The sequence below is a fragment of the Narcine bancroftii genome, chromosome 2 (assembly GCF_036971445.1).
Source record: "Narcine bancroftii isolate sNarBan1 chromosome 2, sNarBan1.hap1, whole genome shotgun sequence".
Classification (NCBI taxonomy): domain Eukaryota; kingdom Metazoa; phylum Chordata; class Chondrichthyes; order Torpediniformes; family Narcinidae; genus Narcine; species Narcine bancroftii.
In genome coordinates this window covers 356,537,396-356,561,765 of record NC_091470.1, presented here as the reverse complement: position 1 = coordinate 356,561,765, position 24,370 = coordinate 356,537,396, and the positions used below count along the sequence as shown (strand labels likewise).

At 42.0% G+C, this 24,370-nt stretch overlaps 1 protein-coding gene across 13 annotated transcripts in view; it reads right to left on the bottom strand.

The window, feature by feature from the left end:
• ankrd12 (ankyrin repeat domain 12) overlaps nucleotides 1-24,370 on the bottom strand; it is a 266,417-nt gene that overhangs the window by 57,334 nt on the left and 184,713 nt on the right. For all 13 annotated transcript variants that reach the window (XM_069922378.1, XM_069922369.1, XM_069922380.1 and 10 more), the window contains one exon: nucleotides 13,888-13,956. In XM_069922378.1, the coding sequence (XP_069778479.1) occupies nucleotides 13,888-13,956 (69 nt within the window). The remainder of the gene's footprint in view (nucleotides 1-13,887; nucleotides 13,957-24,370) is intronic.

The window sequence follows — 24,370 nt, the reverse complement described above, 5'->3', positions numbered from 1 at the left end:
TAACAACCTTGTGTTAACTGCTACTCCAACCATGTCGCGCCCCGCCCCTCCCCCTAAATACTTTATACTCCAAGTTTGATTCTGGTTTCGCATACTGTATGTGTGCAGTGTGGGCATTTCCTAATGACCACGTGGGTTTCTGCTGGGTGTTCTGGTTTCCTCCCACATGCCAAGACATGCTTGTTGGTAGGTTAACTGGTCACTAGGTTAAAATGTGATGTTTGGTCCCAGAGTAGTTTATGGTTAGGGTAGTTCAGGAAGGTTCAAGAGCATGTTAAGTGTGAAAAAACAATTTTTGAACCTGTAGCGCGGGGGACTGTCGAGCGGCAGGGAAGAGGGGGGGCTGTCAGGGCACCGGGGGGGTGGGGGTGGGGGCTGTCAGACTGCGGGGGGATGTCAGGCAGCGGGGAGGGGGGCTGTCAGGCGCGGGGAGCTGGGTCGCTAGCTGACTGTCATCAGCCCGCCCCCTAGCAGCTGCTTTCAGGCAGCTGCATTCAGGTGCCTCGGGGGACTGCTCAGATGTGGAGATTATACCTCACGGTGGATGGTTGGTGAGTCTCATTCGAGCCGCGTCAGGCTCTTTCAGGTGGGCTCCCGACAGCTGCATTTGGGTAGAGTGTGCGGCTTTACATCGGGGTATTCCGGCCACCTGAAAGTGGCTTATATTTAACTCTGTCTATCCCCCTCCTAATTTTAAATACCACCATCTCATCTCCCCTTATTCTTCTACATTACAGAGAATAAAGTCCCAATTTGCTTAACCTTTCCCTGTAACTCAGTTCTTGAAGTCCAGGCAACATCCTAGTAAATCTTCTCTGCACTCTTTCTATATTTTTCCTGTAGTTAGGAGACCAAAAATACACAGAATACTCCAAATGTGACCTCACCAATGTCTTGTACAACTTTACCACAACATCCCAACCTTCTGCAGCTTGAAATTATTATGACCAGGGTGATGTGGATGTAATTATGATTTTGACTACATTCCTAAAGCAGCAGCTCACACAGAGGTGACACGTTAGCAGCTCAATGAATGGATCACCAATGCCAGCGATGGACTTGGCCATTCTCTGCAACCTTGCTCTGAGAGTTTCCAAACCAGGGTGTGATACAACCAGTCCATAAACTTTCCACAGACCACCTGAAGTTCAATAGAGTATTCACAACATGCCAAATCTCTTCCGACTTTTTTCTGTATTTGACCTCAGCATCTGCAGACTTTCTAAATTAACAGGGTTCTTAGATACATTTTACTTACAAAAATATCTTGATAATTGGTCCCAACTCAATCCTCTAATAACTCCACTCACTTGTCCTGATTCCCGTTCTCTAAGCAGCCATTTAAAATCTCACCATTCCCAAGCAACTGATATTTTGAACCATATCACGCTCTCAGCAGGCAATTGCTAATTTGATCATCCTTTTGACAGCACTATTTTACTCTCATGTTTTTCTTCCCTAATTCAAATGTTCTGAACAACATACGAGGTCCCACTACTCCTCCTCTGTCTAAAAGCTCACGATGAGTCCCAGTTGTGTACTCACAACACCATTTTAACCATTAGCTGCTATCTTCTCCACAAACATTCAAGCCTTATAATGCATCCATGATGGTTATCATTTACTACATACAAGTCCATCAAATATGTACAGTATCGAACAAGAACACAAGAAAACAGGAGCAGGAATAGGCCTCCATTGTTCAAGACTGCGCTGCCATTCAACATGATCATGGGCCAACCATGTTGGCCTCAACTTCTCTTCTGTGTGGGTTCCCCAGAACCTTTAAATCCTCAATCTTTTAAATACAGGTATACAATCCTTTATCTGGAACCCTTGGGGCTCCGAATTTTGGAAAGCCAGGATTAAGACCACCCAAATTGTGCTGCCGTATCCACCCCACCCCCTTCCAGTTGCGCTGTCGGTCTCTCCCCCTCGCCTGCCCGACTTGCACTGCCGGTCTCTGGCCACCCGACTCGCGCTGCCGGTGTTTCCCCCTCGCCCGCCCGATTCGCGCTGCCGTCTCTCCCCACTTGCCGGTTTTTGGAGCTTTCCGGATTTTAGACGCTGGATAAAGGATTATGTACCTGTAGTTATCTATCTTCATCTTAAATGTATCTAATGATCTGATGCCCACCCCCCTCGAGAGCATAGAATTACAAAGATTTACTGTCCTCAAGACTTTTCACCACGTAATACATCCCAATCAGGAAAACACCATAAAATTTTTGGAGTAAATTTTTCTTTTTGCATAAGTGTTTTTGTGCTCCCTCCTCTTCTCCTGTAATTTCATGGCTGCCCGTCTGTTCCAATGGCCAATCCAAGCTACAGGCAGCCAAATCACATTTCTCAGGTGCTGGTTCAGAAACCCTGATACAAGGCCCTTTGGGAGCCCTGCTCAATATTGCTCCCCTCAAGAATCCTGGTACCCATATCTGGTTCCCATAAACCAGTCTCCAGCAGCTTGGCGTGAGTCCTTTGGCCATCGAGCTCCTCTTTGCTCTGCTGCTGTGGTCTATTATCCCGATGAGTCTTCTTGCAGGTTTCTCATTCTTTGCATGGGTTGTTCTCCCATTCTAGTGCCTGGAGCTCTCAACACTCGAGGTCTGGCTGCCAAGCATTGGCGCTGCTATCTGGGGCACAGATCTCTAGGAGTTCTCTGATTTTTAAGTATGTAGCAGTTGGGTGTGACAATTGGGGAGTGGGATCACTCAGAGGAGAAATGCTCTTCCGAGGTTGGCACCAAGGGTAGCATCACTGTTACAGCAGATGTCATTGGGCATACTTAAAGTGGAAACTGACAGGCTTTGGAACAGTAAGGGTGTCAAAGGTTACGGGGAGAAGACAAGAGAACGGGGTTGAGTGGAAAAATAAAACTGCTATGATTCAAATGATGAAACAAACTCAATGAGCTAAATGGCCTCAATCTGCTCCTCATGTCTGAAAGAACAATAAAACACTACAGCACAGAAAGGGGCCTTTTGACCCTTCGAGTCTGTGCCCAACTATTAATCTGCCTAGTTCCACCGACCTGCACCCAGTCCATAGCCCCCCACACCCCTCCCATACGTGAACCTGTCCAAATTTTCCTTAAATGTCAAAATTGAGCCTGAATTCATCACTTCAGCTGGCAGCTCGTTCCACATTCTCACCACTCTCTACGTGTTTCCCAATTTCAAAACATGTCAGCTTCATAGAAACATTAGAGACAATATTCTGAATTACTATTTTACTAATCCAATAAATCAAACTTTGCAATTACAGCTTTATGTAGCTTTAATTCGTTGATAACAATTAAACATTTTCCATAACTTTGCATTGAGATTTTCATAACTTGACTAAATATAGCATACTGTGTAACGATAACTATATTCTTCTTTAAACAGTCAACCATGGTTTTCCAAAGAATGAGATATAAACTCTGAGCCTGCACAGATATTATGACACATGATGTCATAGTAACTATGGCAACACTACAAACAACAATCTTCCTTAAAGGGATATCATAAAATTAATAATAAGTAAAAACATAAGGCTTTAATCTTTGCAGTTCTGCCTAACGCTCTCTTTAAACTTTTCCCCTTTCACCCTTAACCCTGGTCCTTTAGTTTTTATCTTACCTAACCTCAGGTTTTGTCCTATTAATCTATAAGCAGTAGAGAGGGAGTAGCTTTGGAATCAAACATTGCCCAGTTGACCTATGCCAATTCATTTACAGGCATTTGTGAGATAGTTTTCAAGTTATCAATGACAGTTTTTATCCTTAGCAATACTTCCACTTAAGTACCACCACCTCACCAAATTCATTTGCGCGCGCACGCACACACACACACACAACACACACACAAACACACACACAACACACACACAGACAGACACAGACACACACACACACACAACACACACACAGACAGACACAACACACACACACACAGACACAACACACACACACAGACACAGACACACACACACATACAAACAGACACAGACACACACACAACACACACACAGACAGACACAACACACACACACACACAGACACAACACACACACACACAGACACACACACACACACACAACACACACACAGACAGACACAGACACACACACACACAAAATAAGCAAAGAAAGAACAATAGAACATTTTCTCTTTCAACCAAAGTTAGGAAGAATCACAGATTGGCTCAGTTGAGCATAGGGCTGGTTGTGGGGGTTGGTGGAGAACATTCTCTAATTGCTTCAGCACATTAGAGGAATTTTCCTCATGGGAACTGGGAATATATTACAACAGGGAAAAGTGAAGTTAACATCTATCAGTTGTCCCTTACCCATTCATCCACCCCTATTTGAATTGATCGTTCTATCAAGGCGTTGCTGTCCAAAAGAACAATACGCACAGTCTTTATCATTATTGGCTCCCAAATTACCATCACCACACACCGATTACAAAGAGTAAGGTGGGTGTGAAGATGGAGGTGGGAGAACACACTGTGTCATTTGGCCCCACACTTCCAAACAGCAGTTAAATACTGGCAACATGATACAAAAAACACGAGGGAAGAGACATAGGAGACTGCCAGGTTTAGACCTGAAATGTTGGCCATCTGTCTGCCTTCATAGATGCTGCCTGATCCACTGAGTTCCTCTAGCAATTTGTTTTTTTTTAAATATAAGAACAGTTTGCTCTGCAAGAGAGATACCAGGGAATCTGTACATAGGGAGCAAAGTTTAGGGGCGACAACAGGGGTGTTTTTTTTTCACATAGAGAGTTGTGCATGTCTGGAATGCCTTTATTGGGTGGTGGTGAATGTTGAAACATTAGGGACATAAGACTCTTTTAGACAGGCACATGGACATAAAAAAAAGGGTTATGAGGTAGGAAGGGCCAAAGGGGCTGTACTGTGCTGTAATGTTCAATGTTAGATATCAGTCTACAGTTAGGCAAGAGACAAAGGCTAATAGGCTAACTTGCAAAAGTGGTTTATATCTCAAAAGAAAGAGAAAAAGAGAGTCCCTCCAGAAATAGAGTGAATCCTGCCACCTCCTTCAATCCCACTCAGATGAAGACTACAAAAGGAAGCACTCACAAGAAGGTAAGTGTGGATGAACACCAAGTTGACATGTAACCCTGTCTGTCTGACCATGTATGAAATGGTCAGCTGCATGTAGGAGACATTTTTCATTCTGCCTATAGATATTTAACCACATGGCACAGCCACCAATTGCACCAGTGACACAATTCGGTTCCAGGGCCCATATAATGAGCCACATTTCAGTTTCCATGCAAGCTGAGGTGAAGGCTATCCATGTATCTGGAGATTCTTACCAACCACAGAGGAGAAGGTAGTCACAGGAAAATAGAGGTGCCACCTGTGAAGGGATTGCTATTCTCCAGAAACAGAGGTGCCCCACATATCTTCTCTATTGTCCAGGAACATCAGAAAACACTGATGCATATCAGGTTGGATGATTGTTGCTGTGTAAGAATGAAGCTGATTGCTTAGAGCTCAGAGAGCAGATAATTATAAAGGCACGTCATAAAGACATTACAATAATCATAGGGGATTTCAACATGGAAGTATATTGGGATATCCCAATTATATCCCAGGAGCGAGAATTTATGGAAGGCCTACGGGATGGCTATTTGGAGTAGTTTGTTGATGAGCTACTAAAGGATCAGTTGTTTTAGATTGGGTGCTATCAAATGAACCAGAGGTATGCGGCACAGTTGGCCCAGTGCCAGTGATCAAGATGAGGTTTCGAATCCCATGCTGTCTCTAAGGAGTTTGTACATTTTCCCCGTGTCAGTGTGGGTTTTCCCCAGGAACTCCGGTTTCCTCCCATTGTTCGAAAGATACCGAGGGGTGTAGATTAACTGGGTATAAATTGGGTGGCACGGATGAAATGGCCTGTTACCTTGCTATATGTTTAAATTTAAATTAAAAAAGAGCTAAAGGTAAAGGGGCCCTTAGGAGGCAGTGATCACAATATGACTAAGTTCACTGTGCAAGTCAAAAAGGAAAGGCTGAAGTCCAATGTGCCGATATTTCCGTGGAGTAAAGGAAATTACAGTCGCATGAGAGAGGATCTGGCCAGAGTCGACTGGGAAAGCAGACGATTAGGGAATACAGCAGATCAGTATTGGCTGGAGATACCACAAGAAAGGAGAGAAGTGCAGGCCAGGAACAGACCAAAACAGCAGAGAGTGGCGAATGGAAACGGGAGACCATTGTGCCTGACGAGGGAAGTTAAATCCAGAGTAAAAAGCAAAAGAGAGGGCATGAAAGGAAGCAAATATGAGTGGGAAACTTAAAAACGTAGTTAAAGCAACTAAGAAGGAAAAAACTGTTTTTGACATACTGTGACAGATTATGTTATATTTTATATTGTATACAAATATGTATTAAAGGAGATAAGAGAGAGATAACTGGTTTCTGCAGCATGGCAAAATGGCAGCTTGTTTCAAAACCCTATTGTGAAGATGGGTTGCGAGTTCTGCTTTCAGCCTCTTCAAAGCCTTTGTGGTCCATGCAAGAGGAGATGACTGGATATATGTTTCGCCTGAGATAAGGGAAACAGAAAAGGAACTGAAAGAAAGAGGTTATCATCTGGAAAACTTTGATGGGGTAAGTTTCTTCAGCAAGACACTGAAGTGATTGATCGGAAGGAATCAGTTTGTGTGTGTCCAATGTGTTACGAGCCCAGAGAACCCCAAAACGCAGCAGCAATAAATATTCACCAAGACAAATGGTTACTTAAAAGTTAAATGTTTTCATCTTTAAACATGAAAACAGAATCACACTTTAACTTATCACTATTGACTTACTTAACCCCCTTCTAATTCTAAGCACACGTGTATGATGTGTGTGTACATTTAAGGAAAGTTCTTTCGTTCACAGTTCAATCTCACTTCTCATTCTTCCAAGTTCACTGGTTGCAGGCAATTCTTGTACTGTGCACAGAATTTAACATGTATAAAGTTCACCAGGCTTTGGTGCTCGAAAGGTAAATGTTTACCACTCAGAAAGGTTCTCGTAGGATTTGCAGAGAGAGATTTGTTGTTCCAGGATTTCCACAACTGAGGTACCACCATTAGTCACCTCAATGTCTCACTGATGAATCTTGCCCCCTTTAGGGTTCGCCAGATGATAACCTCTTTCTTTCAGGTCAATATAGAGTGCATTTTTGTTTCTCTTATTCCTAGTGAAACATTAGACAGTCAGTCCTCTCCTCTTGCATGAACCACAAGGGCTTTGACCAGGCTGAACAAAGCATTTACAAACCCGTCTTCCAAAATGGGGCTTTCCACAAGCTTGCCAGCTTGTCCTGTTCCAGTCCCAACTGCTGATACTGACTGTAATACTGTAGAAGTGATCTCAGTCTCTCTCTCACACACAGAGAAAGCCTGTTTGACTCTCTCTGCTTGCAAAAAATCACATGACCCTCTTAGAACAGCTCCAGACAGAAGGCGGTTCCGACAAGCTCTTTCATCTGTTGCCTTTTTGTAAACAACAATCCATTAGTGAAGTCCAAAGGTCTTGCAAAGACTGTTGGCGCTGACATGTCTAGCATGGGGCAGAGCTCCAGTATTTCAAATAAGATCTGTTTTAAAGTGTTTGTATGTAACTATCTCTAACAAACCTTTCCCAATTTATCTCCCAAAAACATATCTATATATTCTGTCACAATTAAGCAACAAATCTCTCAAAATCGACAAGAACCTTCCTGAGCATTAACCATTTACCTTTCAAGCACCAAAGCCTGGTGAAATGTTAAATTCTGTGCACAGTCTAAGAATTACCTAATACCGGTGAACTTGGAGGAGTGGGAAGTGAGATTGGATTGTGAATCAAAGAACTTTTCTGAACTTGTATACCCATTACATTCACATGTGCTTAGAATTAGAAGGGGGTTAAGTTATGTCAATAGTAACAAGTTAAAGCTTGATCCTGTTTTTATGTTTAAAGAACATTAAAAGTAACTTTTGTTTAAGTAACCATTTGTCTTGATGAATTTCTATTGTTGCTGGGTTTTGGGGTCCTCTGGGCCTGACACATTGGAGGGGTATGGACCAGGTGCTGGTCAGTGGGACTAGGAGGGTGGGGATTTATTCCGGCATGGACTAGTAGGCCCAAACTGGCCTGTTCTGTGCTGTGTATGGTTATATGACAACAGGCCATTTTAGCTCACAAATCTGTGATGCCCAATTTACACCTAATTAGCTTACAACCCCAGTACATTTCGAATGGTGGGAGGAAACAGAAACCCCTGGAGAATGTACAAATTAGTTAGAGACAATGCAAGATTTGAACCCTGGTCCCGAATGCTGGCGCTATAAAGCTATTGCGCTAATCACTACACCAACTGTGCCGTCCCCTTTGATAATAACAAAGGATATTAAAAGTTTTTTTTAAAGTATATAAAGAGCAAAAGAGAAACAAAAGTGACACTAGAGATTGTAATGGGAGACCAGGAGATGGCAGAAGAACTGAATGAATATTTTGGATCAGTCTTCACCATAGAAGATATTAGTAGCTTACCTTACTCTCAAGAGTCTCTGGGAAGTGAAGTGGGTGCTGTCAAGATCATGAGAGAAAAGGTACTTGGGAAGTCAAGTGAGTAGATAAGTCTCCCAGACCATATGAAATGCACCCTCGAGTTCTGAAGGAGGTTGTTGCAGAGATTGTGGAGGCATTGGATTCTGGTATGGTTCCAGAGAATTGCAAATGTCACTCAGCTATTTAAGAAAAGAAACTATAGACCTATTGGACTGACTTCGGTGGTTGGGAAGATGTTGGAATCAATTTTTTAAAATGAGGTTACGGAGTACTTAGAGGGGCATCACAAGATAGTGCCAAGTCAGCAGGGTTTACTGAAAGGAAAATCATGTCTGACAAACCTACTACAATTATTTGAGGAGATAACACACAGGAGAGACTGGGGAGAAGCAGTGAATGTTGTGTCTTGGACTCTCAAAAGGCCTTCGACAAAGTGCCACATTTGAGGCTGCTTAACAAGTTTAGAGCTCATGGAATTACGAGAAGAATATTAGTATGGGTAGTGCATTGGAAACAGAGAGTGGGAATAAGGGGATCCTATTCAGGTTGGTTACCTGCGACTAGTAGCGTTCCACAGGGGTCAGTGTTGGGGCCGCTTCTTTTTGCATTGTATATGCATAATTTGGATAATGGAATAGATAGCTTTGTGGCTAAATTTGTGGATTACATCAAAATAGGTGGTAGAGCTGGTGGGGCTGAGGAAATGGAAAGGCTGCAAAGAGACTTGGATAGATTAGAGATGGGCAAAGAGATGGCAGATGAAATACTATGTCAGGACGTGTACAGTCATACACTTTGGTACAAGAAATAGATGGGGAGAAAATTCTAAATTCAGAGATGCAAAGGGACTTGGGACCTCGTGCAGGAGACCCTGAAGGTTAACCTCCAGGTGACTCAGGCAGTGAGGAAAGCAAATGCAATGTTGGCATTCATTTCTAGAGGAATAGCATACAAGAGTAGAGATTCAACGATGAGACTCGAAAGGGCACTGCTGAGACCTCACTTGGACTCCTGAATACAGTTTTGGGCACCTTATTGGAGATAAGATGTGCTAGCATCAGAGAGGTTTCAGAGAAGATTTACTAGAAAGATACCAGGAATAGGTTCTCTTCGCCCCCCCCCCCCCCACCCCCGCCCCCAAGCCCAAAACGTTGGTGATGTATCTTTAACTTTACTACATAAAGGCATTATTCAACCTGCTGAGTTTCTCCAGCATATGTGTTTTTTCACTTTACCACGGTGTCAACAGAATCCTGTTTAACCAGCCTGTGAAATGAGAATGCAGGCTACTTAAACTGCAGTACTGTCTTTTCCAAATTTGCTTCTGCTACTGTAATCTCTCATTCAATTTCTTAAGGTCATTGAAAGGCTACAGAAGAGTAAAGATACTTTGAAATTATTGAAAGATAGCATCTAATGGACTGTCCCATTCTTCTTCATAAAGAGTCCTTTGTAATATTATTGAAAGAAGCAAAATGAAGGGATTATTACTGAAGTCAGGAAGCATGATGCATGACCTCATTACAATCTGAATAGATGACTGGTTAAAGGAATTTACACTGTGTCTGAAATATAGACAAGCAATTAGGCAAATAGTGGTTTATTCAGGAGGTGGTCACTCACTCTATGGGTTTTTAATAGACAAACTGAAAGAAATAGAAATTCAGCTCCATAGATGATGCAGTCAAAACAACAAGCAGACAGTCAATTCTATTGAGTTGAGACACTATCAATCTCTTTTCCCAGTAAGAGGTACATTGCTGCAGTGACTTCTCAAACCTTATGCTACCTGAAATTCAGTATCCCATGATTCACTGTTACAGTTTTCTTTTCATCACTGCCTCATCCATCAAACTTGCTAAAGTTTGAGTGCAGACACACACAAATTGTGGTAATAACTAACATACGTCCACGGTCCCATAATTATTCAATTACTGCGAGCAAGTCCACAGCAATTTAGAAAAGATGATTGCTAGCTAGAAGAAATTGTATACTGCATACCCAAATAGATCTGACTGCCCCGCTTTCTCCCCAAGGCCCTACATTAGTTCTAACTAATCGCACTGCCCCACACTCTCTCCAAAGCCCTGTATCAGTCCCCACACTGATCCTATTGCCCCACTCTCTCCCCATAGCCCCATGCTGATCCCACACTGATCCCACTGCCCCGGTCTCTCCACCCCAGCCCCGTGTCAGTCCCCACTCTGATCCCACTCTCACCCCACAGCCTCGTGCTGATCCCCACACTGATCCCACTGCCCCGGTCTCTCCACCCCTCCTCCGTGTCGGTCCCCACATTGATCCTACTGCCCCCCCTCCCCATAGCCCCATGTTGGTCCCACACTGATTCCACTGCTTTGCTCTCTGCCCACAGCCCAGTGTTGGACCCCACACTGATCCCTACTTACAAATAAAAAGTTTACGTTACAGTATCCCATATGGCTTTGCTAAGTATGTAATATGGTGATTGCACAATGTCCACATTGCATAACGACAATTTCACAGAATGTATTGTGGACATTAAACAACGCATACCTGTGGCAGCGTGCAGAGGGATACTTCATGTTGAAATCGTGACTTGATGAGAACAATTTTCTCCAATTGTCTGGTTATGGACCTCAATGAGTCTGAGTGGTGCCTAGTAGTGATGTCAGCAAAACTAATGCCTCAGAACAAGGAGGAATCATTTTGTGCAGCTATTTGACTACCTGCTGTTCCATCTAATTGGTTAAAAATTGGTTAGTGCAGAGGCCAAACATTTAACTAGATTAACAGTCACAAATTATGTTTATAGCTGGCCTTTTAAAAAAAAAAATACTTGCAATGATAAACTATCACAATACTGACATCTGCCAGGGAAGGCATACACAACTGATAACATAATGAATATGCAACACGTGTCGCTGACTTCATCAAGACCTGCTTGAATGAATGTGTGCCCATGTGCACATACTGGGTGCTCCCAAACTAGAAGCCTTGGATGAATCAGAGGATTCACAACCTTCTGAGGGCAAGATCAAGGATGTTTAAGGACGGGGATCCATATGTCTACAAGAAGTCCAGGTACAACCTGCAAAAGGGTATCTCTGAAGCAGAGTGGGAATTCTAGAGGAAGCCAGAGACAAAGAGTGTAGGCCATTACAGCATACAAAGTGAGGGTAAACAGCAGAGATTTCTGTGATGCTTCATTACCTGATGAGCTGAACAAGTTCTATGCCGGCTTTGAGAAGGAAAATCCAGCAAGGCCTACAAGAATCCCTGCAAAGGCTGAGGACCCTGTGATATCTGTTTCTGAGCCAGTCAGAACATCATTCAAGAGGGTGAACCCTTGCACGATGTCAGGCCCTGAAAATCTGTGCCAACCAACTCGCCAGAGTGTTCACGGACATTTTTCAACCTCTTATTGTTACAGTCAGAGGTTCCCACCTGGTTCAATAGAGCATCAATCATCCCAGTGCCGAAGAGCAGAGTGAGCTGTATCAACAACTACCACTCAGTGGCACTAACATCTACTGTAATGAAATGCCTTGAGAGGTTGGTCATGGCCTAAATTAACTGTAACTAAGCAAAGGTGGGAACCAATACAATTCGCCTATCATTGCAATCGCTCCACAGCAGATGTAAAATTGCTGGCTCTCCACTCAGCTCTGGATCACCTCGAAAACAGTAAGAAGCTCCAAACCCTGGGCCTCTGCACCCCTCTCTGCAACTAGATCCTTGATTTCCTCATCAGAAGACCACAGTCATTGGAAACAACACCTTCTCCTCACTGACTATCAACACAGGTGCACCTCAAGGATGTGTGCTTAGCCCACTGCTCCACTCACTATACACCCATAACTGTGTGGCCAGACACAATTCCAATGTTATTTATAAATTTGGAGCTGACACCAAGTTGTCGGCAGAATCACAAATGGCAATGAGGAAGTGTGCAGGAAAGAGAGCGATCAGCTCGTTGAGTGGTGTCAAGCCAACAACCTTGCGCTTAATGTTAGCAAATCCAAAGAGATGATTGTGGGCTTCAGGAGGAAAACAGACAAATGTGATCCAGTCCTCATCGAGGGCTCAGTAGTGGAGAGAGTCAAGAACTGCACATTCCTGGGAGTTCAATATCTCCAAGGAGTTCTGGCGCCTCCATGTTGATGCAATCACAAAGAATGCTCTCCAGCGGCTATACTTTGTGAGGGGTTTGAGGAGATTCGTTAAGTCATCGAAGACTCTTGAAAACTTTTACAGGCGTACCATGGAGAGCATTCTGGGTAGTTGCATCACTGTCTGGTACAGAGGTGCCGATGGTCAGGACGATAATGAACTCCAGACATCACGGGCACCAGACTTCACTCCATTGAGGACATCTATGAGAGTGGTTTCTTAAGAAAGCAGCTTCTTTCCTCAAAGGCCCCCACCACCCAGGCCATGCCATCTTCATTCTGCTATCATCGGGAAAAAGGTACAGGAGTCTAAAGACAAGCTCTCAGAGGCAAAAGGACAGCTTCTTTCTCACTGCCATCAGATTCACGAATGATCAATGAACCATTATTTTGACTTTTTATTTATTGTTGTACGGTGGTTTATATGACGCTGTTGCAAAACAACAAATTTTGTGACTGGTTCATGACAATAAATTCGGATAATAGAATCGATTGGAATATTGAAGAATACAATGCCAACAATCCCAAACTTATCAGGCAATATCTCTTGCCTATTGAATGGTCCTAACCAAGAGCACTATGCTTTGCAATAATTAGAAACAGTATAGATTTTCTTCCTTTTGTTTTACATGAGTCTGTTTTGTATCAAGAGCACAATAATCCAGTGTCTGAAATCTGCATAATAGATATGCTCGGCCTTCTCCAACGTTCTGGTACACTTGTCCCCTTACAGTGCCCATGAAGAACAAATAGCTGCAGACATTTATCTAGATAAACAGAAGAGGAAGCTCCTGTAATTCTTAAGCGATAAAGCCATTGAAATTATACTCTTACACTCAATGATTAATGAGATATGCTGAAGTGGTTATATTTTTTCATAACTCAGTTTCTTCAACATAGCAGGTTCACTGGTCTTCCCAATTATTGTTAGAAGCTGTGTCTAGTAAAAGTGATGTTCTCATTTTTTTCCCTGTAATTGTGTCAGAAGTTCTTTGGATCTTCTAATTTGAACGAGAATTTTTCTTGGCAGAGGCAGAATTCATTTAAAACTGGTCATCTGAAGAATGTTGGACAGGCCCTACTATTTTTACGATTCAGGCACTGATAAAGAAATGTCAAACATTAATAAATCACACGCTTATTTGGAAAAATAATTTTCATATGTTAATATAACTTACCCGAGTATGTCCTGTATGGTGGTATTAATCGCTCTCCCCAGGTTTCACTCGAGTGTCCTGGATCTGAATCTAAAGAGTGAGAAAAATTTGACTGTTTAAAATTTAAAACTAACCTTTCAAACAAAATCTTGTACTAGAATCTAATTGTGAATAGGAATTTCTATCATGGCGGCAGTTTATTCAAATATAGCATTTATATCAGCCATTCTCAACAGGGGTCAGACTGAAATCGTACTTTTTAAATGTTTTTTTTTAATATAGTCAGTAGGAGAGAAGTATGGAATAGATCATTTAAACTCAACGGCTTCGCAGGGAAGGGGGCCCATAATATTTGAGCAGAGTCCTAAGTGGGCCATGGCCAAAAATAGGTTAAGAATGGCTGACTCTATCATCTTAAGTGAATTTTTGAGCTTCCAATGGAGAGAATACACATTTTTAAAACATGTTTCAATTACCAAGTGACTTATGACAACAATATCAACACAGAATTACTTGAAAATTTGGCTAGAAAATTCTGGGCAATATCGATCAATGATTAAGATTAAAGGTACTTTTTTTCTGCTGAAGGTTCTAAAAAAACATCTGCTGAGTTGAAGAAATGGAAAGATGAGTGCAGTCTTTTCATCAGCTTGGAGCTTTCTCTTTGCCAAGGTCAAATTTCATTGTTTAAAAACACGCACTCCTATGATGTCTATTTTAAATCCTTACAAGCCAACATTTCAGAAACCAAAGTTTCCAATCATGTGATTTTGGTAAGTGGAATGACCAAACAAATATCTAATTCAGATCATGTGACTCAGAACTAAATAACAAGGGACTTTCCATATTTATAGCATTTGCAAAGTTTATCTAGAAAACATATTTAGGTCTAAAGAAATGCAGAATTAACATAACAAGATGCACATTTGTGTTATATTAGGGGAAAGAACAGATGCTCATGCAAATATAGAATACTATATTTTTCCCTATAGTATACTCGACCATGAAAATTAACTCTCAACATTTCTCAATGAAGCCGTACAGGGAGAAAGGTGGGGGTGAGAGTCGTCAAGATTTAATTGTGTCGATGTGCAGTGGCCCAAGTACTGTATGTCAAATGCAGAAATATCAGAGCTAAGTTTTAAATAAAAACAGAAAATGCTGGATAAGACCAGAAGATCAGGCAGCATTTGGAAAAAAGATGGCATGGTTGGTGTAGCTGCTTTCAGAGCCCTAGCAATTGAGACCATGGATCGAATCTACGCTGAATGTAAGGAGTTTGCATGCTCTCCCTGTGCCTGCATGAGTTTTCCCCGGGAGTTCAGGCTTCCTCTCACCCTTCGAAACGTACCTGGGCTGTTAGTTAATTAGGCGGCACAGACTCGTGGGCCAAAAGGCCTACTTCTGTGCTGTATGTCTAAATTTTAAAAAAAATCAAGTTTATTGGCACATGTACCAAGATACAAATAAAATTTGTGAGCAAAGCAATGGACATCTTATACCTAATACAACAAGACATGGTACAAAAGTGCACAGTCACAGAAAGAGAAACCAGTTGGCCTGAAGCAAAGGCAACATAATTTTACTCTTTTGAGTCACAAATTTGATGATGGTGGAAAAGAAACTGTGCTTGAATCTGGTAGCGTGCAACTTCATATCCATTAATCTTTGTTTTGGGAAGGGAGTGAAGAAAGCGTGGCTGGAGTGGGGTGAGTCATGCTCACATATTGGCTGCTTTTCCAAGGCAGCCGGAACAATAAATGGAGTTTATGGAAGGGAAGGGGGGTGCGCCATATGGCCCAAGATAACCCTCTACAGAAAAGAGAAACCCTGAATATTTTAGGTCCCAAATCTGAAAGGTGCCATGAGTGCATGGATCGAAAGCAAATGTTTCTCTTTCCTCAAGTTGACCTGCAGAAATTTTCTGTGGGACTTTTGCTTTGCAAAATAGGAAATCTTACCTGGCAATGAGGAAGTGTACAGGAGTGAGATAGATCAGCTAGATGAGTGGTGACATAAGAACAACCTTGCACTCAATGATAGTAAAACAAAGAGACTGAGTGTTGACCTCAAGAAAGGGAAGCTAGGAAAACATACACCATTCCTCATCGAGGGGGTCAGCAGTGGGGAGTATAATAAACTTCAGATTCCTGGGCATCAAAATCTCTGAAGATATATCTTGGGACATTCATGTCTATGCAATTATGAAGAAAGCACATCAGCTGCTATGTTTCATTAGGAGTTTGAGAAGAGTTGTTATGTCACCAAAGACTTGCAAATTTCTACAGGTGAACTGTAGAGAGCATTCTGATTGGTTGCATCACTGTATGATAAGGAGGTACCAATGCACCAGGACAAGAAAAGGTTGCAGAGGGTTGTAAACTTGGCCAGCACCATCATGGACATTAGTGTTCCCTCCATTAATTACAACTTTAAGAGGCGATGCTTCAAGAAAGCAGCATCTATCATCAAGAACCTTCACCACCCAGGTAATGCCCTCTTCTCATTGTCTCTATTGCACATGCAGCTTTTTAAAACCCCGTGTGTTCCAAATGATGTCATCACATTGAGATGTGATGATATCACTCGGAACCTCCCAAGTCAGTTCGATTCAGCCTCCAGTTAACCACTACATGGATCCCCAAACCAAGTATCGGCAATAGAAGGTCAAACCTCTGGTGCCATTAGTGTCCACCGCTCTTGGGTGATCGCCTTTTGCATCGGGGGTCGTGCCAAGGACAAAGGTCTCTGGATGCCCCCCAATGTCCAGTGTACAAGTTGTATGATTATTTCCTATCTATATCTATGAAGGGACTGAGTACATTGTACCCAAATTTACTGATGCAAAAAGTGGTCGTTACAACAATACAAAGATTTAGTTAAGGGATATTGAACATTAAATGTCTGGTTAAAAAGGTGGTAGATGGAGTTTCCAATTTGAAAGAAAGAACAAAAAAACCAAAATATTATTTAAAGATGAAAACTTAAATGATGCGGTACATGGGAATTTTGGGGTTCCAGTTCATGGACTAAACAGTTAGCAAGAAATTAAAGGTTGTTAATGGAATATTGGCCTAGTGATATGAAGCACAAAACCAAAAAACTTTGATGAAACTTTTGGGTGCTGTTGAGGATGCACCTGAAGTTCCAAGTCCAACCCTGACCCCTACATTTAAGGAAGTGTTCATGTTGTAATTAAGACGGAGACTGTTGAAGATGTGTGTATGATGAGAGGAAGTTCCCTTTGGGTGGCTATTTAGAATTAGAGTGCAAAGATTTGGAACAAAGGAATAACCATATGATGATGAGAAATTTCTTCTCTTACGGGTTGCAACCATTTGGAATTCTCTGCCCCAGATTGTTGGAGAGGGAGTCTATGAATATGTTTGAGATAGAGAGCGTCTAGTTCACTGTAGTCCAAGGTAAAGGAAAGTGGAAAGAGAAAAATATGTTAACCAGGACAACTCCTGGCTGGGGTGGCACTGTTAGTGTAGCAATTAGAATCATGCCTTTACAGTGCCAGCGATTGGCACTGGATCTGGGTGTGAATCCTGCACTGTCTGTAAGGAGTTTGTATGTTCTCCCAGTGTCTGTGTGGGTTTTCTATGGAGGTTCCGGTTTCGTTCCACCCGTCAAAATGTACCAGGGTATGGGTTAATGAGGTGTAATTTTGGCAGCATGGACTCGTAGGGATGAATTGGCCTATTACAATGCTGTATGTCTAATTTTTAAAACTTGAAAAATACTCTAGTTTCTTCCCACCGTTTGACATGTACCGGAGGTTGAAGGTCAATTGGGTGTAACTGGGCAAAATGGCCCGTTACTATGCTGCATGTCTACATTTAAATTTAGGAATTTGAAAAATCAAGCTTTCTTCTACAGATATTTTAACTTGCTTTATGTCGTTGGTCCGCAAACTTTCTTTATACTTCAATTTAACATTGTGTGTTTTGGTCATCGTAACACCACTGATTAACCTTTACCAATTATGAAGTTTCACTATGTTTAGAATACTGTGTTACTTCAACCACTACATACACCCTTTCAAGTGTGTAGCTGTTTGTTTTGTTTAAATTATCACACCCTAGTCACAGGAATGTCACCTTCTGAGGCTAGGGCTGATAATCAGGAATTTCTGGTACATTCGGCTAAAAGTCAGCAGAGCTTTTAAATTAAAAAATACCTTCTCCCACCCATATCCACCTAGAACCTCGTACCTATGGGCCTGAGCTCCTCCTGCCGCCCCACCCCTCGATGATTTATTCAGGTGCTTGGTTGCTGTTTGCTGATATCCTGTTGAAGGGCTCAGGCCTGAAATGTTGGTCATGTATTTTTGCTATAAAGAATGCTGTTGACCAGCGAATTTTTTCCCCAGCCCTTTTGTGTATCAAACTATAATCACAGCACCTGGAGACTTCCTTATTTAACTTTTTTTAATCAACATGTTCTTTTAAGATGCATTGCATAACCCACATAATTCAGAACTATTTATATACATTAAAGAAGCAGGCTTCTAAAATATCAGTGATTTCAATTAATTTGTGCATTGTATGTCAAAGCAATTCCAGTTATTTGCACAGCAGGCTACTTCTGATCGTTTGGAAGGTTCCTATTCCATGAACTTTTAAACATTTGATTGTATTCTTGGCCTTTCTGCATGCACTGCTTCATTTGCTGAGGGTTTGCAAATGTAATTGAACATTATGCAATAATTAGCAAACATCCCTACTTCTGACGTCACAATGGAATGAAATCCATTGAAATGAGCATAAAGCCATGCAAAAGGCAGTGCACATAGCCCAGGACATCGTGCTTTCACACTGTCCTCGCAAGCCAGTATTTAATCGCCTTTTTACCGTTTCACTCATCTGTGTGAACACGCCCAACACAGTGCAGGGGGGATCATTTTCATCCTGGTACTAACCCACCAAAGTAAATAGTATCAGAGCCGACGCAAAACACATCAGCTCTAGTGTCGCACTGAACCGGCTTTTCTTGGTTCAGTGTGAATGCTCTCATCTGACTGACTTTAAACATGGGTTGTTGAGACACCAATTTACTGGGATCTACCCACCATAGGGATTATCTACAGGGAAAGCTGCTGTTGAAGAGCAGCAGCAATCATCAAGGATCCACACCACTCAGCACATGCTGCTGCCATCAGGAAAGAGGTTTAGGTGACACAAGATTCACACCATAAGAAGAAGAGTTGCTATCCCTCAATCTTCAGACTCAACAATAAACTTGATCAGGGACCAATTTAAAGGTCTCTTACTTGTGCACTTTACTGTGGTTTTTTACTCTGTATTGTACAGTCACTTTGTTTACATGTCTTAGTTTACATGTGTACTATTTTCTTTTGCGCTACCAATGTGGTAATAATCTCATGCGATGTCATGTATGTACTCTGACAATAAATTTGAAATCTGAAAATCTGAAGCTGAAGATTAGGCCATGGACAACTCCTGCAGTGCACTGAGACTGGATGAATGTCCGCCAACAATCATCTTATTTTGTGTAAGGTGTTACACCAGGTAGCTGTGTGATTTCTGCTCCTTGCCCATAGACTTCAATTTCACCTGGGCTCCTGATGCCAAAGAAAGTCACTCTCACCTCAGGAGTGATGCTTTTCGTGCACGTTTGCATTCACCTTTTATTGACTTTGCTGATGAATGGGTCCAAACTATTTGGACTACAAACTCAACTGCTTCAGGTCTACAGTATGGAACCAGGCCCTTTGACCCAACATTCATGCCAAGCAAGCTATTCCCATTTTCCTCTGTTTGGCCATATACCTGTAAACCTTTCCTTTTTCAAACAGACCACAGCAGATTAAGATGCTTATTCAGAGTAACCACTTGGAAGGATAATTGGAAATCAACAATAATGACTCTACTTGCCACGAATGCCAACATCTGCTGATCAAATCAAAGTCATCCCAACTTGCACTGCATGGCCAGCAAATGTCTTCTGAGATACTATGGGAATCTTTCAGCTATTTGGTTGAAATAACTTTTCATTGCAAATTGATAAAAAGTTTGCCTATTATGGAAAACCAAATTTTCCACATAGGTCACCATTAACTAATCTTATAAGAGATCATCACACACTTTGGGTAATTTACACATTCCCAACTGCACTCCACCAAAATGAGAAAATGTTCATTTTAAAATCCTGTCCAATTTAAAGGTTTAAAACCATTGCCAATGAAATTCTCAGTAGAATTTACTAGAACAAGAATTGTCTAGTTGGAAGTAATGTGTTGGAGAAACTCATGTACTGCCAAATTGAGGCACCACTCAATTTGGAGCAACAGCACCTTACATTCTGCCTCAGCAGTCTCCAACTGGAGGGCATTCAGATCAGCCTCCAATTTCTATTAACCCCTCCCCTGGTCTCTCACTCCCCCTATCCCTGTCCCTTTCCTCCAGCTCTGCATCCCTTTCCCTTCCTTCCCCTAACAAGAGAGCTACCCTCTCTGACCTCTCCCCCATCACTTCTCAGCTGCTTTCTTTTCTACCCTCCCAAGAGTATCCACCTATTAACTCTTACGGAAGTAAAGCACAAACGTCTGCAGACACCATGGTTGAAGTGAAAACGCAATGCTCTCTTCTCCTTATACCTGCTTCCCTCAGCCATGACACCCAAGACCTGGCATCTCCTTCCACTGCTATTCTGATGGCACCCAGCTCTATCTCCCCCTGGAAAGATAACCAGCCTCCTACTGTCTGGAGGACAAAGTACTGGATGGCTCAAAACTTCCTGCAGCTAAACAAAGGGAAATCTGATATCATTCTATTTAACCCCCCAACTCCACCAAAATTATCACCAATACCCTTGGCAACTAAGCCACCCTCATTAAACCATAGGTCAAATCCCTTGGTGTGATATTGGATTCCTCCTTCACATTTGACAAACAAGTCAATGCAGTAGTAAAAGCTAGCTTTTTCCAGCTCCCACTATGGACAAAATCAAATCATTCCAGTCATTGAAAGACCTCGAGAAAGTTATCCATGCCTTCATTTTCTCCCATTCAGGCTACTCTAACTCTCTTTACATGGGAATTAGTCAGTCATCATTATCCCATCTGCAACTGGTTCAGTATGTGGCAGCAAGGCTCCAGACAGGAGCCAAGAAAAGGGACCTTATCACCCTTATTTTTGGCTCCCTTCACTGGTTGCCAGTACAGCTCAGGAAAGATTTTCCAGTCTGTTTATAAAGCTATCAATGAACTTGCCCCCTCCTACATCACTGAACTCCTAACGCCCTACTCCTCTCCAAAACCCCTCAGATCAGCCAATTTAGAGCGCTTGGCTGTTCTGCCCTTAAATTGCAAACTCGGGAAATCTCACCTTCAGGATAGCAGCCCCCAAACTGTGGAACAATATTCCTCTCTCCATCAAATCAGCCCCTTCCTTTAACTTTTAAATCCAGGCTGAAGTTGTATTTTTACCACTAAGTGTTTTGAAGTTGATTGTTACCATGTTGTATGTACATTTCTAAACCTCGGGTACCCGTTTTATACTGCGCTTTAAATAGCTGCTTAAGTTAAGATGTAATTTATGATCTGTACAGCACTTTGGTCAATGTGAGTCATTCTAAATGTGCTATATAAATAAAATAAACTAAACTAAATGCGAGATAAACTCAGCAGGTCAAAGAGTGCACTTTACAGAACAAAGGTAAAGATACATAACGAGCCATTCAGGCTTGGGCCCTTCATCAAGGTATGGACATAATGTAGGCAGGCAGCACTTTTTACTTCCTTTGGAAACTGCTTGATCTGCTGAGTTTGTCCAGCACATTTCTGTGTTGTATTCAAACTAGGCATCTGCAGATTTAACTAGAGATTGATGTAATATTTTCTGCAGGCTGAAAGGATGGTAATGCGTACTTAAAATGAACTGTTGGTAAATAATGCTAACATTTAAACTAACATTTTTCCTCCTCAATTGTTAACGCCATTCAGACTATTTTTTTAAAACACACATTTTGTACCAAGGTATTTCATGATAAACTTACAATGAGTTTACAATTTTCCTGAAAGAAAAAGTTTACAGCTTATACAGACCACACCTTTTTTGGAGCCGGTTTGTTTGCATTCCGAAGATGACAATTAATTAAAGCGAGTGGCTGAAAGACTGGTGACAAACGTGTCAGAAAGAAAAGTAGGCAAACAAGTTATTGATAGTTCAGAATTTCAAAAGTTGGAATCAAATAAAAAGATTTTGTTTTACAAAAATATCTTCACAATATCCATCAAATCCTTGATCCTTAGTGTCCATAGTATGTTCCTCACTGACTACTGGATTTGTGTTCAAAGACCTTTCGACACAGGATAGGAAACATGACAACGGCAATCTGACTGGAACATTGTATAACCATGAGACCAACCCCATCTTGAAGAACATCCTATATCATGTAGAATCACAGCACATAGTGGCCTTTGGTTTCACGTACAGCAAGATAAATCAGAATTAATTGTCGTGAACACGTCATGAAATTCCGTGTTTTGTGGCAGCGTGATAGTGCAAACATTCATATTATAACCAACTTACAAGATTAAAATATATAAAAAAAATAAAAATAATAGTGCACGAAAAGTAAGGCAGTGTCTTTGGTTCATTGGTCATTCAGGAATCTGATAGCAGTGGGGAAGAAGCTGTCCTTGTACCGTTGAGTTCTCACCTTTAGGCTCCTGTACCTTTTTTCCAATGGTAGCAGGGTGAAGAGGGCTTGGCCTGGGTGGTGGGGGTCTTTGAGGATAGAGGCTGCTTTTTTAAGACACCGCCTCATGTAGATGTCCTCGATGGAGTGAAGTCTGGTGCCTGTGATGTGACAGGCTGAGTTAACAGCCCTCTAGAGTTTACTCTTGTCCTGAGAAATGGTACCCACAGACCAGGCAGTGATACAACCAAACAGAGCAACCAGTGGAGAGCATGGTACACCTGTAGAGGTTTTCCAGAGTTTTCAGTGATATACTGAATCTCCTCAGACACCTCACAAAGTATAGCCACAGGAGAGCTTTCTTTGTGAGGCTCCAGGACAGATCCTTGGAGATGTTGACACCAGTAATTTGAAGATCTTGACCCTCTCCACTAGCGAGCCCTTGACTTCCTTCTGAGGTCCACATTCATCTCCTTGATTTTCCTAACGTTGAGTGCAAGATTGTTGTTACACCATTCAAAAAGCCAATCTCTTTCCTGTACGCTTCCTCATTGCCATTTGTGATTCTGCCAACAACTGTGGTGTCATCGGCAAACTTGTAGATAGCATTGGAAATGTGCCTGGCCACACAGACATGGTATATAAGGAGTAGCGCATGCTTGATAATTAGTGAGGAGACACTGTTTCCAAATCGTACTGACTGTGATCAAGGATTCAGTTGCCAGGTGGGAGGGGAGTATACAGAGGCCTAGAGTTTGTAGCTTCTTGACCAGCACTGAGGGAATAATGGTAGTGAAGGCTGGTGCCTGTGATGTGACAGGCTGAGGTAACAGCCCGCTAGAGTTTACTCTTGTCCTGAGAAATGGCACCTCCAGACCAGGCAGTGATGCAACCAACCAGAGCAACCAGTGGTTGAAGAGATTCTGGAATCTTGAGCAAAATGCTGGAGGAACTCAACATGTCAGATGACATCTCCCCATGGACGCTGTCCGATCTGCTGAATTCCTGAGTTCTTTCACTTTATAGTCCAAATGCATTCACATTCTCAAAAGGTTTTTGCATTTTCAAGGAGTGCTAAAACAAATATGGTCAAACAAGAACCAAAAAAATCAAAGTGAAAGTCATTATATATTTTGAAAGAAATGGCGACCTTCTTTAAAGACATAAACTATTAAATGAGATCCATTTTTTTTCCACTGGTTGAACAGGTAAGTGTTTCTGCACTTAATGACCGAGGACATTAAACCTTACTCACCCCTGCATGGTCCATTTTTCTTGTCTGTCCACAAGAGTCTACAAGCAGACTCTGGTCTGGCAGTCTCGTTGCTGTAGCCTTCTAATTTCTTCTGACTTGACTCCATCATTTCTCTCCAGTCCAGTCCTTTCCCATTTATATCCATGGCACTTCTGATAACCACACCACTTTGAGAGTTTCCAATTCTCTTGTATCAAATGGGTTATTCTTTATTCTGAGCATATAATCCCTCTTTACCTCCATGCCACAGAGGGTCTGAGGGCCTTCTACTTCTTTTTAGAACAACGGTCCAATCATTTTCCCTCCACCAAAACACTAATTAGTCTGGCTGAACAAGACCTTAAACTGAATAACTTCTTCAATTCTATTAACATTTTCCAGCTCAAAGGTGTAGCTATGGAAACTCACATGGGTGTAATCTATGCCAGTCTTTATTCTTGAACAATGTCTTCCTTTCTACCATGGCGGACATAGCCCTTTACAACTTCTTGCAACTTTACTTCCACCCCTCTTCCCTTGCAATCTACCAGACCATGTTCTCATGGATCATGCTTTGCAACTTCCATCAGCTCCAACAAGATT